General features: G+C 57.5%; 1 protein-coding gene across 2 annotated transcripts in view; it reads right to left on the bottom strand.

The window, feature by feature from the left end:
• Window positions 1-839: 839 nt before the first annotated feature.
• Window positions 840-17,558, bottom strand: part of LOXL2 (lysyl oxidase like 2) — a 99,874-nt gene continuing 83,155 nt past the window's right edge. For both annotated transcript variants that reach the window (XM_079771832.1, XM_079771833.1), the window contains exons 8-14: window positions 16,719-16,886; window positions 14,748-14,910; window positions 12,802-13,045; window positions 6,680-6,795; window positions 5,479-5,615; window positions 2,434-2,545; window positions 840-1,737 (exon numbers count right to left, since the gene is read on the bottom strand). In XM_079771832.1, coding sequence (XP_079627958.1) covers window positions 1,658-1,737; window positions 2,434-2,545; window positions 5,479-5,615; window positions 6,680-6,795; window positions 12,802-13,045; window positions 14,748-14,910; window positions 16,719-16,886 — 1,020 coding nt within the window. In that variant the 3' untranslated portion in view covers window positions 840-1,657. The remainder of the gene's footprint in view (window positions 1,738-2,433; window positions 2,546-5,478; window positions 5,616-6,679; window positions 6,796-12,801; window positions 13,046-14,747; window positions 14,911-16,718; window positions 16,887-17,558) is intronic.

Genomic DNA, 17,558 nt, shown 5'->3' with positions numbered 1-17,558 from the left:
CCTTTTCCTCCCTTCCACTCTCTCCTTGGAAAAAATACCCTCAGGGTGAGAATTAAGAACAAGTTATGTGATTGCTTCAAAATGTGGTCTGCCGTGGGACACTAGAGGGTGCTGTTTGCCTCCCATTCTAGACCTGGGGGCTCTGAAGACATTGGTCACTCACAAGACTGCCGGGAGGGGCTCCGCTGGGTCTGGGGGCATCTCTGCGCAGAACCTGCCCAGCTTGGGGAGCTGATTGCACCCGATGTGTGACACCTGTGCGGTGTCCCCTCATGAGCTGGGTGTCCTAACCTGCTTTGGGGCGTGAGGGTGGCTGTGGCTATGGCGGTGCTGCTGGCCCCCCCTGGACTGGTCCGTGTTCCCTGTCCGTACGGGCTCCCAAAGGGCTCCTTGCAGAAACAAACGTGAACAAGGCCCAGTGGTGAAATCTGAAGTGGCCACTGCGTTTGCCTCCCCACAAGAGCAGATGCCAGGACATCTTTGTGGGGACAGGCCCCCGAGCACTGTTTTCTGGTTTGGATGGAGCCCGTGTCGAGGCTAGATGTCCCTTCTGGTCCTAACACAACTGCGTGTCCCCTGACAAATTTGGGCAAAAAAAACAAGAGCTCCAGAGAGGTTGTGACTCGTGTTTTTGTGACCTCCTTAGGCCGCGCTCAAGGGGCAGGCGTTGCTCCTTTGGGGGGGTGTGGAAGGGGGCCCCCTGCGGCCACAGCAGACCCCGGCTCTGCGGGAGTGGACCCGAGGGTACAAGGCTCTCTTCCGGCCGCCTGGACAGGAGCTCTGCTGCTCGGGGGCGGGGCAGCGGCCCAAATGAAACACAGACGCTCGTCATCAACGTTTTATTCCAAGTTTCAAGTATGTGTGAGTGTCCGTGATGACACGGTGTTCGGTGAGTGTCCTCGTCACCCGGGACCCTGGTTCTAGCACCGTTAACAGTGACCCGCAGCCTCGCAAGGACAAACGTGAGCCACACAGGTGGGCGGGTTTTCCTTTGAGCTATATTTTCAAAGGCCTAGATCGCCAGTATTAAATACCACTACTTGGTGTTTCAAAGTCCATGAAAATATAATATGATGATGATGTCTTGGAAATAGGACGCAGGGGGTGCGGGGAGAAGCACCAACTCTGAGCTCACCTCTCAGAAAACATGTGGCAGCTTATTTTATACGTGGACAGACGGAGGGGAGGAGAGGCGGTGTAGTGGGAAGAGAGCGCTAGACATTCAAGTTGGCTGGAAACCACCTCAGAGGAGGAGAAACGAGCCAGCCTGACCCCCTCAGGTTGTAAGCTGGCATCGCCAAAGTGGCACCCGAGGAGAAAGGGCCCGATGTTATCAGTGGTCAGCTGAGCAGGGTGGTGTCAGGCTCGGGGGGGGGCTGTGGTTTGGGTGGGACGCGATGACGGCCGGGGGGTCCCGGACAGGATGGCTGGCGCGCTGCTCCCGCGGCCTGCGGACAAGCTCACTCCCGGAGGCTGCCGGGCTCTGCAGCACCCCAGCAAGTCATGAGCACCCCTTCCTCCTGAGCGTGGCCGTGGCCGTGGCCGCAGTGTCCAGACGGCGGGCGGGCGGGCGGGCGAGGGGAGGGTGGCATCCGTCGGGCAGACAGCAGCGGGAAGAGGAGCTGCAGCCCGCAGGCGGGAGTGGCCCGCAGCGGCCTTACCGCGTGGAGAGCTGGTTATTTATGAGTCCACTGAAGTGTTCAAACTTTTTTTCCGTCTCTTCACTGAAGGAACCACCTGAGGGGTGGGCATCAGAGAGACGGAGTTTAGCAAATCAGACGCGCAGCCCTGGCCCTGGATGAAAGGGTCAGCGGCCGGCCGTGGGCCCTGGAGCCACCACCCTCCACCGCGGGGCCTGCCGGGCACCTCTCCGTGCCACCACCGGGCAGCACGTACACCAGGCACCGCCAGGTGCTCTGGGAGTGGAGCGAAGGGGTGAATGGATGCCGTGGGCTCAGGCTGGCCTCACCCCGAGTGAGGACCACCACTTCCTGCAGAACGCCCGGCCTCCCTCCCTCCCTCCCTCCCGTGCCCCAGGTTGTGTAACGCAAGGAAAGTGTCTTTTCTGGCGACGAAGGCCACGTTGGTTCACTAGTGTCTAGTTCCGGGCAAGAAAATGATGCACAGAGCCACGAACTGCTGACGCCCACATGTTTGAGGGCATGTGCACGATGAGGTGTGGCCTCGGCGCCCGCCGCTGAATAGCTGTGGGGTCTGTGCTGGCCCGTGGTTCTGTACCGCCCCCTTGGCCAGGCTGGTGTGAAGCCCAACCTGCAGCCAGGCCCTCCGTGTGTCCCCTGCGTGGAGGGGGAGGCTGGCTGCATCCCGAGCTCTGCACCCAGATGAGGGGGTGCTCTGGCTCCTTGAGGAAGCAGAGACGCCCTTGCCTGTGCCATGGGGGGCGGGGGTGGGGGGGCTGTCCAGGGGCCTCACCTATGTGGCAGTTGTACATCCAGATGCGGTGGCCGTCGTAGCGGGTCCTGCACTTCATGATGTTGTTGGTGTAGTCAGATTCCGCCACCTCGTAGTTGGGGTTAATGACAACCTGGGGGAGAGTTGGTCGGACTGGCTGCCGAGTCCTGCCTCAGCCACCCGCCCCCCAGCCCAGGGCCCTGCCGAGGCCGGCGCTGCCTCCAGAGCCGGTGGCCTTGGGAGAGGGAGCGTGGCGGTGCTGAGGAGCCAGCGCAGGACTGGCCAGAGCAGGTCAGGCAGGCAGCGGGCAAGTCCTGGAGGCGTGAGATGCCCCTGCCCCGCAGTGTGACTCACACGCAGCCCGCCTAAAGCAGCCTTCCAAAGGGGTCTCCCTCTCCCAGGTGCCCTGGGAGGCCTGAGGGGGGGAGAGGCAGGAGTCGGGGCCTGGGGCAGGCACAGAACAGGCTGTTGAGGAACAGAAGGGGGCAGGACGTGCTGAGACAGGGGAGGGGCAAGGACAGGCGCTGTGGGAGGTGGGAGAAGGGCCGCCCTGCGCATTGGAGACCGGAGGCTGCTGCTGGCGGTGTCACCCAACTGTCCCTCCTGCTGTCTGGGCTTTGGTGTTGCTCTAGGCCATCCCTGAGCCCTCCCTGCTCGGCCAGCCCAAGGGCCTGGGCTGTGGTGGAGACTGGACCCCCTTGCACCCCTTCTGTGGATCACTCCAGCTAAAGGGCATAGCCCCAAGGGGTAGGAATAGGGACAGGAAAGGGAGATGATGGGAGTGGGGAACCCAGAGGAGAAAGGGGGGAGGGAGGGAGAATAGACCAGAGCTACACCGGGCTGGGGGTGAGGTATGGGGGACAAGTAACAGGTTTTCCCTTGAGGGCCCTGCCATGCCCAGTGGCTGAGGGGACAGTGCTGCCCTCGGTCTGTGGGGACGGGGGAGTGGCATCTGCCAGTTAAGGAACAGTTTCTAGGTTTGGGGCCAGGAGGGCTTGGGCATGAATGACCCTTTAGCGGGCTGGCTGGGCCTCCCAGAGGTGCCGACCACCTGGGGCCCCGCATCGGGCCCTCTTGCCAGACCTGCCCAGGGCCGTGTCCCACTTTGACACTGTCTTCTCTGCTAAGGCCGTAAACGTCCCGCTCTGGGATGGCCTTACTTTTCTTTGATCTCTTCTCTACCCAGCAGCCTAGCTGTCCCCTGTCCCCCACCCCCAGCCACACATGGCTCACAGCACGGGGCAAACAAGCCCCGCCCACCGAGGCCTGTGCAGCTCCTTGCCCACAGATAGCTGTGCCCCCAGGGAGCCCACCCCACAGTGTAGCCATGAGGGCAGCAGGTACGGCACGGGCTCATCTCTGGGGCCACCGGGGTCAGCTTGACCCACTTGGGGTGGGGACTGAAATGTGTGGTCTCCACGATCCCATTGGATTCTCATTCTACGATTCCAAACCTGGAGAGGGCCTGTGGGACGGGGCTTTAGTTTATTAGATAAAAGATCTGCTGTGAACCCAGGAATGGTGAGAAGGCAGCTAGAGCAAGGCCTCCAGGAACCTCGTCACCCATGGAGCCACCTCAGCCTCGGCCTGCTTGCCCCCACCCCCGCCCCCACCCCCGCCACATGCAGCGTTTCTGATGTCTGCATGGGGACCCACGTGGGAATGGGGAGGGCTACACTACTGAAGCGTCGTGTCTACGCCAAGGGAAAAATTCTTCTCCATTCATCAGAGGCATTGACGTGCCCACAGTGCATTAATTTGTGGATTGTATAGTTCAGGGGTCGAGAACGCAGAATGTAGCGTAGATGTGAGCTGGGTTTGCCTGGCTGTCAGATGAGTCACAGTGATGGCCATCGCTGATGATGACACGAGACAGTGCCTGCCGTCGGTCTCCACTGGGCCAGTCATTACACACAGGGCACTCGTCAGGACAGAATGCACGATGATGATACGCACTCGCCCAGCCAAGTGACAGCAAACCTCAAACGCAAGCCGCCCTCCACGGCGTACGTGCACAGACACAGAGGTTCCGTTTTTAAAACACAGGGCTCTGCCCTTTGGCGGGGCCTCTCCAAGTCTGCGGTTTTGGGCTTGTGGGTGGAAAAGGGCTTGGCTGTCTGATTTCTAGCCTCTGCAGTTGCCCAGGGAGACTCTACAGCCCCTCGGTGGTTACTTCTCTGCAGGTGTCGGTTCATCCCAGGGCTGCCATTGGGCGGGGACTGTGGGCCGGGCCCTGGGCTGGCTGAGTGCCCCCCCGGGGAACGCTTTCAAGGCACAATGACACATTTCTGGTCACCTACTTTGCCACCCATGGGGCAAGCTGGAAAGCAAGGCGGGTGGGGGAAATGAGAGGGTGTGAGGAAGCCTGTGCAGGCACAAGTGCTCCTGTGCACCAGACGGGGAGACCCGGGGCGGGGCTTGTCTCCCCACCGGCCAGGGCCCTGGCTGGAGCATAAAGCCCTTTGCAGGAAGGTGGGGGGGCCTAGCCTCCGTGGTTCCTCCCCAGGGCTGGCCTTCCCCCCAGACTGAGTACCTGGGAGCCCTGGCAAGTGCCCACAGTCACTGGACAGGTTGTCTCTAGTGCCAGACATGCTCCTGCTACAACAGCCTTTTTCTGTGACTGCTTTCAGCCTTGACAGCACAGACCAAGGCAGGGGGAGGGCGCCGGGAGAAGCCCGGGGAGGTGCGCGTGCAGCTCCAAAGGGAGCAAACGGGGCTGTGGCCTTAGCGTCCGCGGGACACATTCCTGGCCTGAGGACCACATCCGGCTGCAGATGCATTTTGATTTGAAAGCACCAGATGTTAAGTGACGTGAGTGCCACTGTCTCAGGTCTGCAGTCCACCTCCCGCCCCCCGCCCTGCCCCAGCCTGCCTGCCTCACATACTCAGGGGCCCGGACTGAGCTCACAGGCCTCTGGGCGCAGGACTCCGGCACGTTAGACAGCCTGGCCTCCATGTATATGTGTTTTGTTTGGGCACCAACGGGAAGGAGGCTGCCTTCCCCTCCCCGGGCAAAAGACCCTTCCTTCCATGAGCAGGGGCCCAGGCGCCTTCCGACGCCCTCACCTGAAACAGGTACTCTCCAGGCGGCACGTCGGTGATGTCCACCCACTGGCAGTCGATGTCATGGCGGTACACGTCCCAGCAGCCCATGGTGATGCCCTGCTCGCCAAAGTTGGCACACTCGTAATTCTTCTGGATGTCTGCAGGCAGGTGCCGAGGGAACCCCAGTCACCATGCACACGTGGTGCCTCCGCCCTCTGTGCCACCCCCTCCCCACAGGACCCCAAACAGCCCTGCTGGGTGCGTGACATCCCCAGACCCCACCCTCAGCTTCATCAGGGCTCAGCATGCCACCCCATTGTGTGGTGTCTGATCCTCTCTCCTTTCAATAGAATCCCTTACCCGATTTTCTACCCACATCCCAGCCAGGGTCCCCCTCCTCCATGAAGCCTTCCCTGGCCACTGTGGCCACCTTGGCCTTTCTGAGGAACCACTAGCCTGGGAATGAAGCACATGCTTGGCGGGAAAAGCCCTGACATTTAATGTTTAGCTTCATGTGGGGGCATCTTGTCCCTGTCTGGACAATCAGCACTTGAATTTGGGCTCAGGTCCGGTTTGTCTGTCTGGCCCTTACTGGGCCAGCGGCTCATATGGCACACAGTAGGTGCTCAAAACCCACTTGTGTGGTCTCATGGCGCATCAGTGGCAGCCACATCTATCGAGAAGCTGCCACGTCGGGCACTACCCCGTGCACTGGGTGTGCCGAGAAGAATCCCGTGTCTCCCCTTGAAGAGCCCCAGGCATGCCGGGATGGCAGGTGTGCCCAGTCCCGGTGGGTGGCCTCCCAGCAGTGTGAGCAGGGTGCAGCCTCTGCCTGGGGGAGCTGAGAGTCCGGGAGTTGCAGACGGGCTCATTTGAACTTGAACTTGAAGGGTAAGAGCCTGTGGGGCAGGGGCACTTGGTATTGGGACACAGGGAGAACGGCTGTGGCAGCCAGTGTGGGAGGGGACTCTGTCTCTGGTCCGAGGGTTAGAGCCTGACCAGTGCCCATCAGCATAACTCTGGGGGATCCGGTGCCTTTATAGCCAGGCCTTGCTCACACCCCAACTCTGAGCATAGCCTGGAAGCCCCCACAGAGGAAGGTCACATGGGGAGTCAGCAGTGGCCGGAGTCCAGCATCACACCTGGGCGCTGGGCTGGGTGGGCACGGCCGTTAGGGCATGGCGTCCCTCTGCAGCCCCCCAGCACCCTCCCCCAAAGATACCTCCTTCACATTCCGTGTCCTCCAAGCAGAAGCTGGCCTTGTGGCCCTCTGCCACCTTGGTGCCATTGAGGTTCAAGAGATCGTAGTGGGTGAACACTTCCATGCTGTGGTAGTGCCTGGGGTGGGAGACAGGGCCGGGGAGTCAGTTTGGGGGGGCAACTGCCGCCTGCTAGCAACTGCCTGGCTGGCGATTTGCTTGTGGGGACACCTTGAGTAGCGTGGTCCAAAGGGGTGGCCGGTGGGAGAGGAGGGGTGACGGCATAAGGTGGTACCAGGGTGTTTACGTGGGGTCCAGAGTGGGGCAGCAGCTCCTGGGCCTCAGTTCTCTCATCAGCTAAATGGGAATAACAATGAACGGAATGCATGGGGTGCTGGAATTAGTGAGATGAATGGATGCACAGGGCCTGGCATACAATAAGCCCAATAAACTAAGATATCTGTTCTGAGTGCCTCTAACACCCCCCTCCCCGCCCCCTGAGCACTCCAGTGGCTCTCACAGCCCATTCCTATTTGGTACCCATCCCGCAGACTAGTAAAAGTTACTGTTCGATGTTTTTTGAAAACTTTTTAAAGTGGGAATATGGTAGAGAGGGAAAGAAGAGGATGGGGAGGGTCCGTGGAGTAGGGGAGAGGCAGAGGAGCAGGCCCTAACGTGTCCCGGGGTCGGGCGGCAGGAGCAGGAGCAGGGTGCGGGGTGGTCGGCCACAGCTGGAAGTGAGCAGCAGGAAGTCAAATGCCTACGAGGGGCCAGACGGCTGTGGAGGGAGCGAAGCAGAGGAGGGGTTGCTGTGCAGCCGGCTCCCTGTTTACATACAGCGCCCCTTCTCGCCGGGCGGGGATGGGAGGAATTGAGAACAGATGCAGATTCCTGGAAAGTGATGCATTCGGTACAGAGCGCACGAGGGGAAACGTGGCTGCAGGCGCTGGCTGGCCCGGCCGTCCTGAGCGGCAACGTGTGTCACAGTCTGCAACTACCGAACACGCTCGCCTCCCTCTCACAGGGGACATCTGGGGGACGGGGGAAATGGACAAGGCGCCGACGCACGGGAGCAGAAGCACTTGCGTGGCCTACGCGTGACCAGAGCTGTCTCCTCGGGAAAAGAGAACGGTAACATGACCCCGCCTGAGGAGCAGGATAGGATCCGGCAGGAGACCTTGCAGAAATGCCTAACCCTCGGCTGTGACAGAGGGGTACTCAGTACCTGTCCACTCTCTCCTTATTGCTAACCTCCCCCTTAGTAAGAGGAGGAGTATTTTTACTATGACCACCACTGCTACCGTTCCTGCGGTCATTCCCAGGCCCATGGCAGCTTCCCCCCGCCCCAGCTGCCCTGGCCGGCCTCAGGCTCCCTCCGCTGGAACCGGCGCAGCAGAGGACCGGGGGAGGAGGGGGGTTAGAAGGGTAGCTTTGCAGAGAGGAAATTAGAGGTTCTTTTCCTCTTCCTCCTGTGTTTGCTTTTGCTGGAAATAGTGTCATAAGTTCCTACGCTGGGCTTTTCCCAGGTCACTCATGTTTCTGGGTAAACGAAGCTGAGCCAGGGCCACTGGCACATTCACAAGGACACATTTTGTGGCAGCTGAGCGATGACTCGGAAAGTCTCCTTTGGCTCCTTGGAGGAGCAAGATGAGGCCCGAGGTCTGACTCATTGCCTAAAACATGTCTGCATCTCTCTGAGAACAGCTTCTGTTACCCTGTTTACCAGCTGCAAGACGGAGGAGAAATAGGTTTATGTTCCGTTGTCTAAACAAAACTCAGACAGAGACCACAGACACACTGTTGTGAGGCTGGCCGCCTCCCGCTCCCCCTGCCTCTGCACACTTGATTTAAGTCTTCCCCAGCTCTTCAGTTTCCCCCCATGAACCCCGGGAATGGAACAGCTGGTTTGAGCCTCCCAGCTGCAGCTCGCTGCAGGCTGGAGCCGCTCTGCCTTGCCTCTCCAGCATGTGGACACCACCCTGAGCCATGTCTCCCTCCCAGCTGGCTGGCTGGACAGCCCAGAGCACCCCAGGACACCCCACCCCATCACCCATGCATGCCCCACCCCAGAAGGTGGGAAGGAGCATCCTGGTAATGAGGGTATATACCTCCTCTCCCCAGGTTGAGGTACCCTAAACTTTGGATGCCTGAGAGGCGGGGTAAAGATAGGAAAACTTTGCTTGGAAAGAATACCAGAACACTAAGGAGACAGAATAATGTGACCCTTGATGGAGGCCATTGTAAGCTGGATAAAGGAAGGACGGCCTTCTGCCGAAAGACTCGAGCCCAGTGTTTGAGGACACGATGCTCAAGGAGGAAGGAGGTGATGGATGCTTCCTCCATGCCAGACAAAACTGGACCAGATGCCTGGCTGGTGTGGCTCAGTGGTTGAGCATCGACCTATGAACCAGGAGGTCACAGTTTGATTCCCGGTCAGGGCACATGCCTGGGTTTGGGGCTCGATCCTCAGTGTGGGCCATGCAGGAGGCAGCCAATCAAATGATTCTCTTCTATCCCTCTCTCTGAAATCAATAAAAATTAATATATATATTAATCCTCACCCAAGGATATTTTCCCATTGATTTTTAGAAAGAGTGGCAGAGAGGGGGAAACACAGAGAGAAATATCAATATGAGATAAACACATTGATTGGTTGCCTCCTGCACATGCCCCGACCAGGGCCCGGGCTGGGGAGGAGCCTGCAACTGAGGTACATGCCCTTGACTGGAATTGAACCCAGGACCCTTCACTCTGTAGGCCGACGCTCTATCCACTGAGCCAAACCGGCTAGGGCAAAACACACACATATATTTTTTAAAAATTGGCCGTAACTGGTTTGGCTCAGTGGATAGAGCGTCGGCCTGTGGACTGAAGGATTCCAGGTTCGATTCCGGTCAAGGGCATGTACCTTGGTTGCAGGCACATCCCCAGTAGGGGGTGTGCAGGAGGCAGCTGATCAATGTTTCTCTCTCATCGATGTTTCTAGCTCTCTATCCCTCTCATTTCCTCTCTGTAAAAAAATCAATAAAATATATTTTTTTTAAAAATTGGACCAGAGAAAGGTGGAAGGCTTGGGCATATTCTTTGTTATCCTAGGTCCCTGGGGACTCAAATAGAAGTTTCACCCAGAGATCAGTGCATAGAGGAGCAATTTTCACTCTCCATCCTTTCCCACACAAGCCACCTGCCCCCTGTGCCCCAGAATGGACAGTCCTGGCTCCTGTCCCCATTTCAGGGTGTGTTCCAGTCTCAGGAGGTGCTGCCACATGGACAGGGACCCCTCCGCTCACTCCATCCTGCCTTCCCGACATGCTGGGCAGCCCCCCAGCCGGAACAAAGCCCCACAGATGTGCTGAGGGCCTGATCTTAGCTCGCTGAGGCCACATCACATCTCTGGGGCTTTGACCCAACCTGGGGGCTGCTCCACACATGGGGGAGGCAAACAAAAGTCTCCCCTTGCCCTAGCCGGTTTGGCTCAGTGGATAGAGCGTTGGCCTGCGGACTGAAGGGTCCCGGGTTCGATTCTGGTCAAGGGCACATGCCCGGGTTGCAGGCTCTAACCCCGGTGGGGGCATGCAAGAGGCAGCCAATCAATGATTCTCTCTCATCATTGATGTTTCTCTCTCTCTCTCTCTCTCTGAAATCAATAAAAATATATTTAGAAAACAAACAAAAACACACAAAAGTCTCCCCTTTACAGCAAAGCCACCTCTGACTCGAGGGCTTGCCCCTTGGAGGGATGTCTGCCTTCCTGCCACTCCAGCTCCCGGCAGCTCTCCTGGGCTTCCCCACGGTGGAGGGCAGCCCCGAGACAGCTCTGTGTCCTGGTGCCCAGCTGGACTGGCCCCTGTAAAGCTGTGTCCGGTTAGAGAGGAGGTTTGACCCCTCTCCCTGGGGGCGTGAGAGGTGGGACGGGGCCTCTTCAAGATCATCAACCAGGGGCCATGCATGTGAGAGAGCATGACGCAGCACAGCGTCCTCTGGGTCTGGCTGGCGAGGAGACTGCTGTGGGGTCAAGCTCTGTGGGGCTTTCAAAGAACATGGCCCTGTTTCTCATTGTAGGACCAACTGAACTGGGAGCGATGGTTTTCCTCATTTGCACTAATTTGAACCAGGGTTCTCAACTTTGGATCCAGAGATGGGCTCAGAGTATCTGTAGATCTGCTGAGCCAGGATGTTAAATATTCTAGAAAAAAAATAATTTTTTTGAGTGGAGGAAGGGCTAGCTTTCATCAGACTCCCAAAGGGACCCCATAAAGGTCTGGGGCCAGGAGTCCTGTAGAAAAAGGCCCCCCACAGAGCCTGCAGAGTCCCCAGAGCTCTGGGGGCTGGGCGGGCTCTCACGCTCCCCGGATCCTATGGCCACAGGTTCTCAGTTCTAGACCAGCAGGGGAGGTCTGAAGGGACACATGCTTAGCCACATGTTCTTCCCCGCCAGCCTCCCAAGCCGTTTACTGGAACATGTGTAAGCAGGGAAGTGACAGACCCCCGGAAAAGCGGGGGCGGGCGATCGGAGCAGCGCTTCCGGGACGTCCCCTTGTGCTTTCTCGGAGGGGAGCCAGCATATGTCGCACAGACACTCGGCCATGTAATGTCTGGGTGGACCGTCATGTGTGGGGCAGAGATGCAATTATCTTCCACTTATAGACGCATAGGCGGCGTCCGCCCGCCGGCCCAGGCCTCCTCCACGTGTTCCCCATGGAAATCAGGCACCAATGCGGTCATGACTCTCATTTTACCCTTTGCCTTCCACCCTGCACCGACCTGCTTCTGTATGGAAAGCACAAGTTCTTTGGCTGATGACAACCTTCAGAACACGGGGACAGTCATTGTACAGGAAAACCGGCAACCCTGCGTTCTGCCCTAGTCCTTCTTTCGGAATGAGTTGAACAACTCTATCCCCAAGCTGATTCGAATGTGACTAGGCCATCAGTTGTCCCGTGATAAAGCAGACAGATTTCTGATGAAGAGTCAGCGGAGGGGACAGAAAGAGTATACACGTTGTGGTCAGACAGGCCCGAGTTGGGTTTCCTGCCCAATAACTACTTGTGTCACCCCAACACGGAGCCTCCGTGTCCTTACCCCTGAAAATGAGGGTGCCCTGTGCCTGGCACTTAGGGGGGGGGGGGCGGTCCCTAACAGTGATCACCACATTATAGGGCAGGAAGGATGCCTGGAGATGAGTTAGACCGGGCTTCTCAGAGTGTGGTGTGCACACAAGCGTGTGGTGATCCTGTTAAATTCGATTCGAATGCCCCGGGCCCCGGGGTATAGCAGTGACGGCAGAAGAGATCATCGTGAGAAGCGGGGACCACGTGCCAAAGCTCTGCTGTGTAGATGGGGTTCTGAGGAGAGAGACGGGCACGCACTGGACCCACGCCTGGGCCTGCCTCCCTTCCTTTCAAAAGTGTGCTTCTTCTGTTCCCTCTACCTGCCCAGCCAGGTCTGAGCAGGAAAACGCGAACAAGCAGGGGCAGCAGGCTCTGAATTAGAGTAAGAATCAAGGCAAAGGAAAAGAAAGGAAAATGCAGGAGATGAATGAGGTGGCTTCTGTAGGCTCCAGCTAGAGCTGGCTCCAGGATTTCACTCTGCTCCTGTCCAGGATTTATAGCCCTGGGATCAGACCCACAGACTGGGCCTGGAAGGGACAGCAGAGGTCCTGGGTGATGTGGCCCAGATGTCCTGACATCACACAGCTTGTTAGAGGCACAGCGGGGTTGAGAGACCAGGTCTCTGGACTCCTGGGGCTAGAAGGCTTATCTCCAAACCCACGATCTCCCTAGAAATATTTAAAACACATACTGGTGTTTAAAATATATTTCTAAATGAACCTAGAGTCCAATCATTGCAGACCCCCAAGCACCCTGTAGACCCACCTCCTGTGGACACACTTGAACACTGTTGACAGGTCCATGGAGGGGTAAGGGGCACTCAAAACGAAGTCTCTTTCCTAGTGTTAGAGGCCTGGGAGGCTCCAGGAAGGGGAGCTGGGCCAGGGCAACTGGGAGTGGAGAATGGCAGGCCAGGGTGGCAGACCGACTCCCTCCAGCTTAGGAAAACCGGCCCCCTGGACTGTGTGGCCTCTCTCTGGGACCCTGTGATTCTCAGTCCCATCTGGGCCTTGCAGGCGGAAGGGAGGCCTCACCTGTGGCAGTCATGCCAGATCCACGCATGGCGGCCGTTCTTGGGCCGGAAGTCCGACTGGCCGTTGTTGTGGATCTGGGAGGAAAAGCGCAGCAGCCGCCGGTGGCCCGTGGTGGGGTTGGTCTGGGCAGCCGAGGCCGAGAGGCAGTTCTCCTCCATGGCGCACTGCAGTATGAACATGGGCCGGTCCTCCAGGTAGGTGGTCTGCTGGACAATCTCCGCATTGAGGACCAGGTCAGGGGCGGCTGCGGAGGGCAGACACTGCGCTCAAGCAACACCCGACGAGACCCCTCACCCTTCCCAAGTATTTGACTTCCGATTCCTGAACTGAGACGAACCCCTGTCCCTGCCGAGCACCACCTTCTGGAACTGACCGGCGGTCTCCCTCTCTCAAGGTCACCTTCCTTGAGGAACACCAGCCCACATTCCTCTTCCCCTTCCCTGAGTGTCCTGTTGGACGCCTTGGCCTGTATCCGTGCTGATGGGCAAAACGTTGGAAATTGTGCAATCCTTAATGGGTCCATTAGTTTCGTTATATCACTCTCTCTACTTATGAGTAGCTTGAGATTTCCCATAATGGAAAGCAAATAATAATAAGGATGATGACAAACAACAACAATGTTCTCTCTACCCAAAAAGAACCCTCTAATACGTGGGTCCGATGCTTTTGGGAGTGATACAGATCTATTTTCCAACCTGTGTAATGCTGTATGTAGATTTAGTCTTTTTGCCATTATCTACTTTTCTTTCATCTGCTTTTATTTTATGCTACCTTGAGTTTTATTTAGGTTTATTATCTAAATGTTCTTTTTTTTTGGGGGGGGGGGGAGGTGTATTACAAATATAAATGAATTAATAAGCCATGACAGCGGCGAGACCGCTTCTCGCTGCTTGGATGTATTCCCCCAGGGGATTGTAAGGGCGATGATCTCAGGCTCTCCTCTCAGACAGGATGCAATAGCTTGGGATGTCTGCCCAAAGAAGCCAGCGCTGGCATCCCGCATCCTGCCTTCACCAGGCTGAGGACACGCTGAGTGAGTCTTACAGGGGTTGATGAGAGAACTGAACTGACTGAGCTCAAGGTTTCATCTTCTCCCTCGTTCTCCGTGATGGTAAATGACAGTGCATCATTTTTTACCAAGCACCGGCATATATTCGTTGTCACGTTTAATTTTCAGTTTCTAGAAAAAAACAACTGTAGATCATAGTGGTTAACTAACTTTGCCAAGATCAGCAGTAAGTGGCAGGCGGGGTCTGGCCTCAGATCCCGGGCCTCTCCTGCCTCCCTGGTTCACGAGGGAGTGGTTTTACAAGGCCGGGGGTGGGGAGAGTGGAGTTTGGGGATCAGGAAGATGACACGCCCGAAGGCCATCCTCTGGTCCTCTCTCTCAGCACGGAAGGGAGACTTCACACCCTCGGTCACTCTGAATCCTAGCAGGGCTTCCCCGTCTATATTTTCAGTCTTTCTAGAATGCCCAGGGCGTCACCAGGAAGCAAAATCACCTCCAGGCTGCGCAACAGAAAATGACCTACAGAGGAGGGCGGGAGGAAGAAAGGAAGTGGTGTGCGCCGGGCACCTAGCATGGGCTTCATGCTTCGCTAACCTCAGAACCATCCTCCTGCTAAGAGCAAGGAGTTCTCAGCCACATAATTTGCCCAAGGTTGCTTAAAGAGTCGACAGTGGCCCTGAGATTCGAACCCAAGGCCCCCAGACACCCTGGTTACTCCCTAACCCTAACCCACCCCGCCATCAAGCAAGGTTCTGTGGGTGGGGTTGGGGGAGTCCCTTTTGCCCCCACTTTCCCACGTAACAAGAATTAACCTCTTTGTTCCTTTTTTGCTCAGCCAATGACAGAGGGCCCAGAGCCTTGCAAGGAATAACCATTGAGACTCTGGTCCTTCCCTGGAGCCTGGCAGGGAGGGCGGGTCCGACCCCCAGAAACTCACTTTCTGAGCAGGCGACTCCAGCCCCATATTGTATCCCGCCCTGGGGGCAGGCCACGTCCTCATCCTGGCGACAGTGCGCCAGGGACAGCTCCGTTCCCGAGCACTTCACTCCGCTCATGACCACTTTGTTGGCATTGATGTTTTCCTGCCAATACCAGGTCTCCTGGGGAATCAACAAAAGAAATGGCCAGTATGTCACCTCGAATGGTCACTTTCTCATATTCTATCATTGCTCAGCCTCACAAAAGTCTCAACGCTTTATGATCCCGTTTGCCAGATGGAGATAATTGAGGCACCAAGAAGCACTTATCCAAGCCATGCAGTTTGTTGTGGCAGAGTGAGAGAGAATTCAGGTCTTCTGACCATGAGAATTGGAGTCTGTCACACCCCTCCCCTCCCCCTCACCCTGGAGAGCATTGCTAAAGTAGCTTTGGTCAAACAACTGTTCAGTGTCGTGTGTGTCAGGAATGGCCGGCACCTGCAACTCATGCTGCCACTGACTTATCCTGAGCCCAGGACAGACATTACTAATCAATCACGGCACTCGCCTCTGAGTCTGACTGCGATCTCAGAATCCTTCTCAACACAGTGCCCCAGGAAGACACTACCAATTGATCAGAACGGGCAGGATAGAAGAAATGTATTCACATATGGCAGTGGTTAGTTTGCTATCCATACATATAGAGAACCTGACTGTACATTGCTCATCCTCTAGATAGAAAACTGGGGCCTTGAGAAGGGACAGGACTTGTAATCAGTGACAGATACCAGGTGCAGGCCCAGTGCCCAACCCCAGCTGAGGCCCAGATGGCTTAGGAATGGGCTGATAAGGAACAAAAATAGCCAGCCAGCCACTATGTGTAATGAGCACCGTTTCCTACTCCCTGAGAGAAACAGAGCGCCCTGGCTTGTCACAGGCAGTATTAGCGGAGACGCTGTGCTGCCCAGGAAGCCAGCTCCCAGAGGGTGTGGGCAGCAGCGGCAGAGGCCACGGGGCAGCCCTGCTCCGGACTCACTGCCTTCCCGGACCTGGCCGGCCGTCAGGCTCAGCACGGCTGCCAGGCTTCTTCCAGGTCTCGCCCTCAGAATCCCTCTTCCCAAGCAGGGCCACCTGTCAGGGAGCTGGAGTCAGGGTTAGCAAAGCGGGGGGCGGGGTGCTCCAGCCATTTCCCTGCTCTGTGAGAAGCTTAAGGAAAGTAGAGCCGGGGTCCTGTGGACCCGGGACTGTCCATTCCAAGTCACAGGAGGAAAAGTGAGGCCTGGAAAGGTGGCTGTTGGGAGCACGGCTGGGAAGATTCCCAGCTTTCTGTCTCCTGCCCCACCCCAGCCTCTTTCTGACACGCTTCTATGCTGGGGATGCATGTTCCCTCACAGTAGGGTTCAGAGGGCATAACTTTTGAAGCCAAACGCTGCTTGTCTTTCTTCTGCTGCCTTTCGGTAGAGGCAGGAGCTTTGCTGCCCTCCACTGAGTCACTCCCTTTGAGGAAGGGGCCCGGGGAGGAAGGTGCAGCGGCTGTGACAGGGTGCTGGGCGGGCGTGGAAATTTAGCAGCCGATCAACCCGAGAACGCATGAGCAGGGGCTACAGCTGGGCCTCCCCAGGAGCAAGCTAAGGCACAGGGCGTGCTGGGCCTTGGCCTGCGTGTCCACTACCCTGTAGGACTGAGTTGTTTCCCTCTGCAAAGGGCATAGAAGGACACCCCAAGATTAGCCCTCGGCCTAGGGTGAATCCCAGTGCAAACTGAGTGGACTGGGAAGCCAGAGTCTAGGCCCTCGCTCTGCAGCGGGGAAAAGCAGAGGGTGACCCACCCCAGGACTCAGAGTCGCGAGGGGCAGAACTGAGGCCGGGATGAGGTTGCTGCCTCCCACCCAGCCCATGGCATGTGGCTAGAGGAAGGTCCGTGGGGGATGGGGGCTGACTAGAGCCGGGAGGATCAGACTGGATGGAGGGGCTGAAGCCCGGGCTTCTCACCTGGAAGGCGTTGCTGGCGAACCCCAGGCCCAGCTGCCGGCAGACCACCATGGCCTCCACAATGCCCCAGTTCTCGCCGCACACGGTCCCCCATACAAGGGACCCATTCCTCTCCACCAGCACCTCCACCCGGCCCTCGAAGGGGTTTCGGCCCCCGTTCAGGCGCAGCTGTAGAGAGAAAGGCAGGCGTGGTCACCAGGAGGGATGGAGAGGAATGCCACCAGTCCCAGTTCTCCCACGCCACAGGGTCCTGCCTGGGACACTCAGATTCCACAGCATCACCCAGAGCCACGTTCTCACACATTAGGTCCTGCCGCGGGCATCCTGGGGCCCTCACCGGTGTAGCCAGGAGGCCCCTGGACCACCACTGGGCACCACAGCAGAACCTGCCTCTTGGAAGGAGATGCCTCAGTAACCAAAGCTCAGGTCAGGGGCTTGCCTGGCTCCCCGCTGCTCCCCGGAGCCCACCGGTGGGGAGCTGCTCTTAGAATCAGACACTTGATAGGACGCGCTCAGGGTCCCTAACATGTTAGAATTCCCCGAGATTTCTTCTGGAACCCTCTTCTTGCACACCCCCTGCTTGGCTGGTTCCAGCTCCTGATCCTGTCTCCTCCCACAGTGCCCCCTGCTGCCCTCTCCACCGGAACCCTCTTCTGGGACCAGCAGAGCTAACTGCCTATTTGATCATTCCACTTGGTACCTCTGAGACCCCCAATCCGAACTTGTCCTCTTTTCTCTCTCCACCGAAACCTGTGCTGTATCTTCCGCTTGTTCCCTATTTCAGCTAAAGCCATACCATCTCTCCCAGGGCGCAAACTTTGTATAAAGGCCCGCGGGCAA

Source organism: Cnephaeus nilssonii, assembly GCF_951640355.1.
Source record: "Cnephaeus nilssonii genome assembly, chromosome: 5".
Classification (NCBI taxonomy): Eukaryota; Metazoa; Chordata; class Mammalia; order Chiroptera; family Vespertilionidae; genus Cnephaeus; species Cnephaeus nilssonii.
This window is presented reverse-complemented; position numbering and strand designations above follow the sequence as displayed.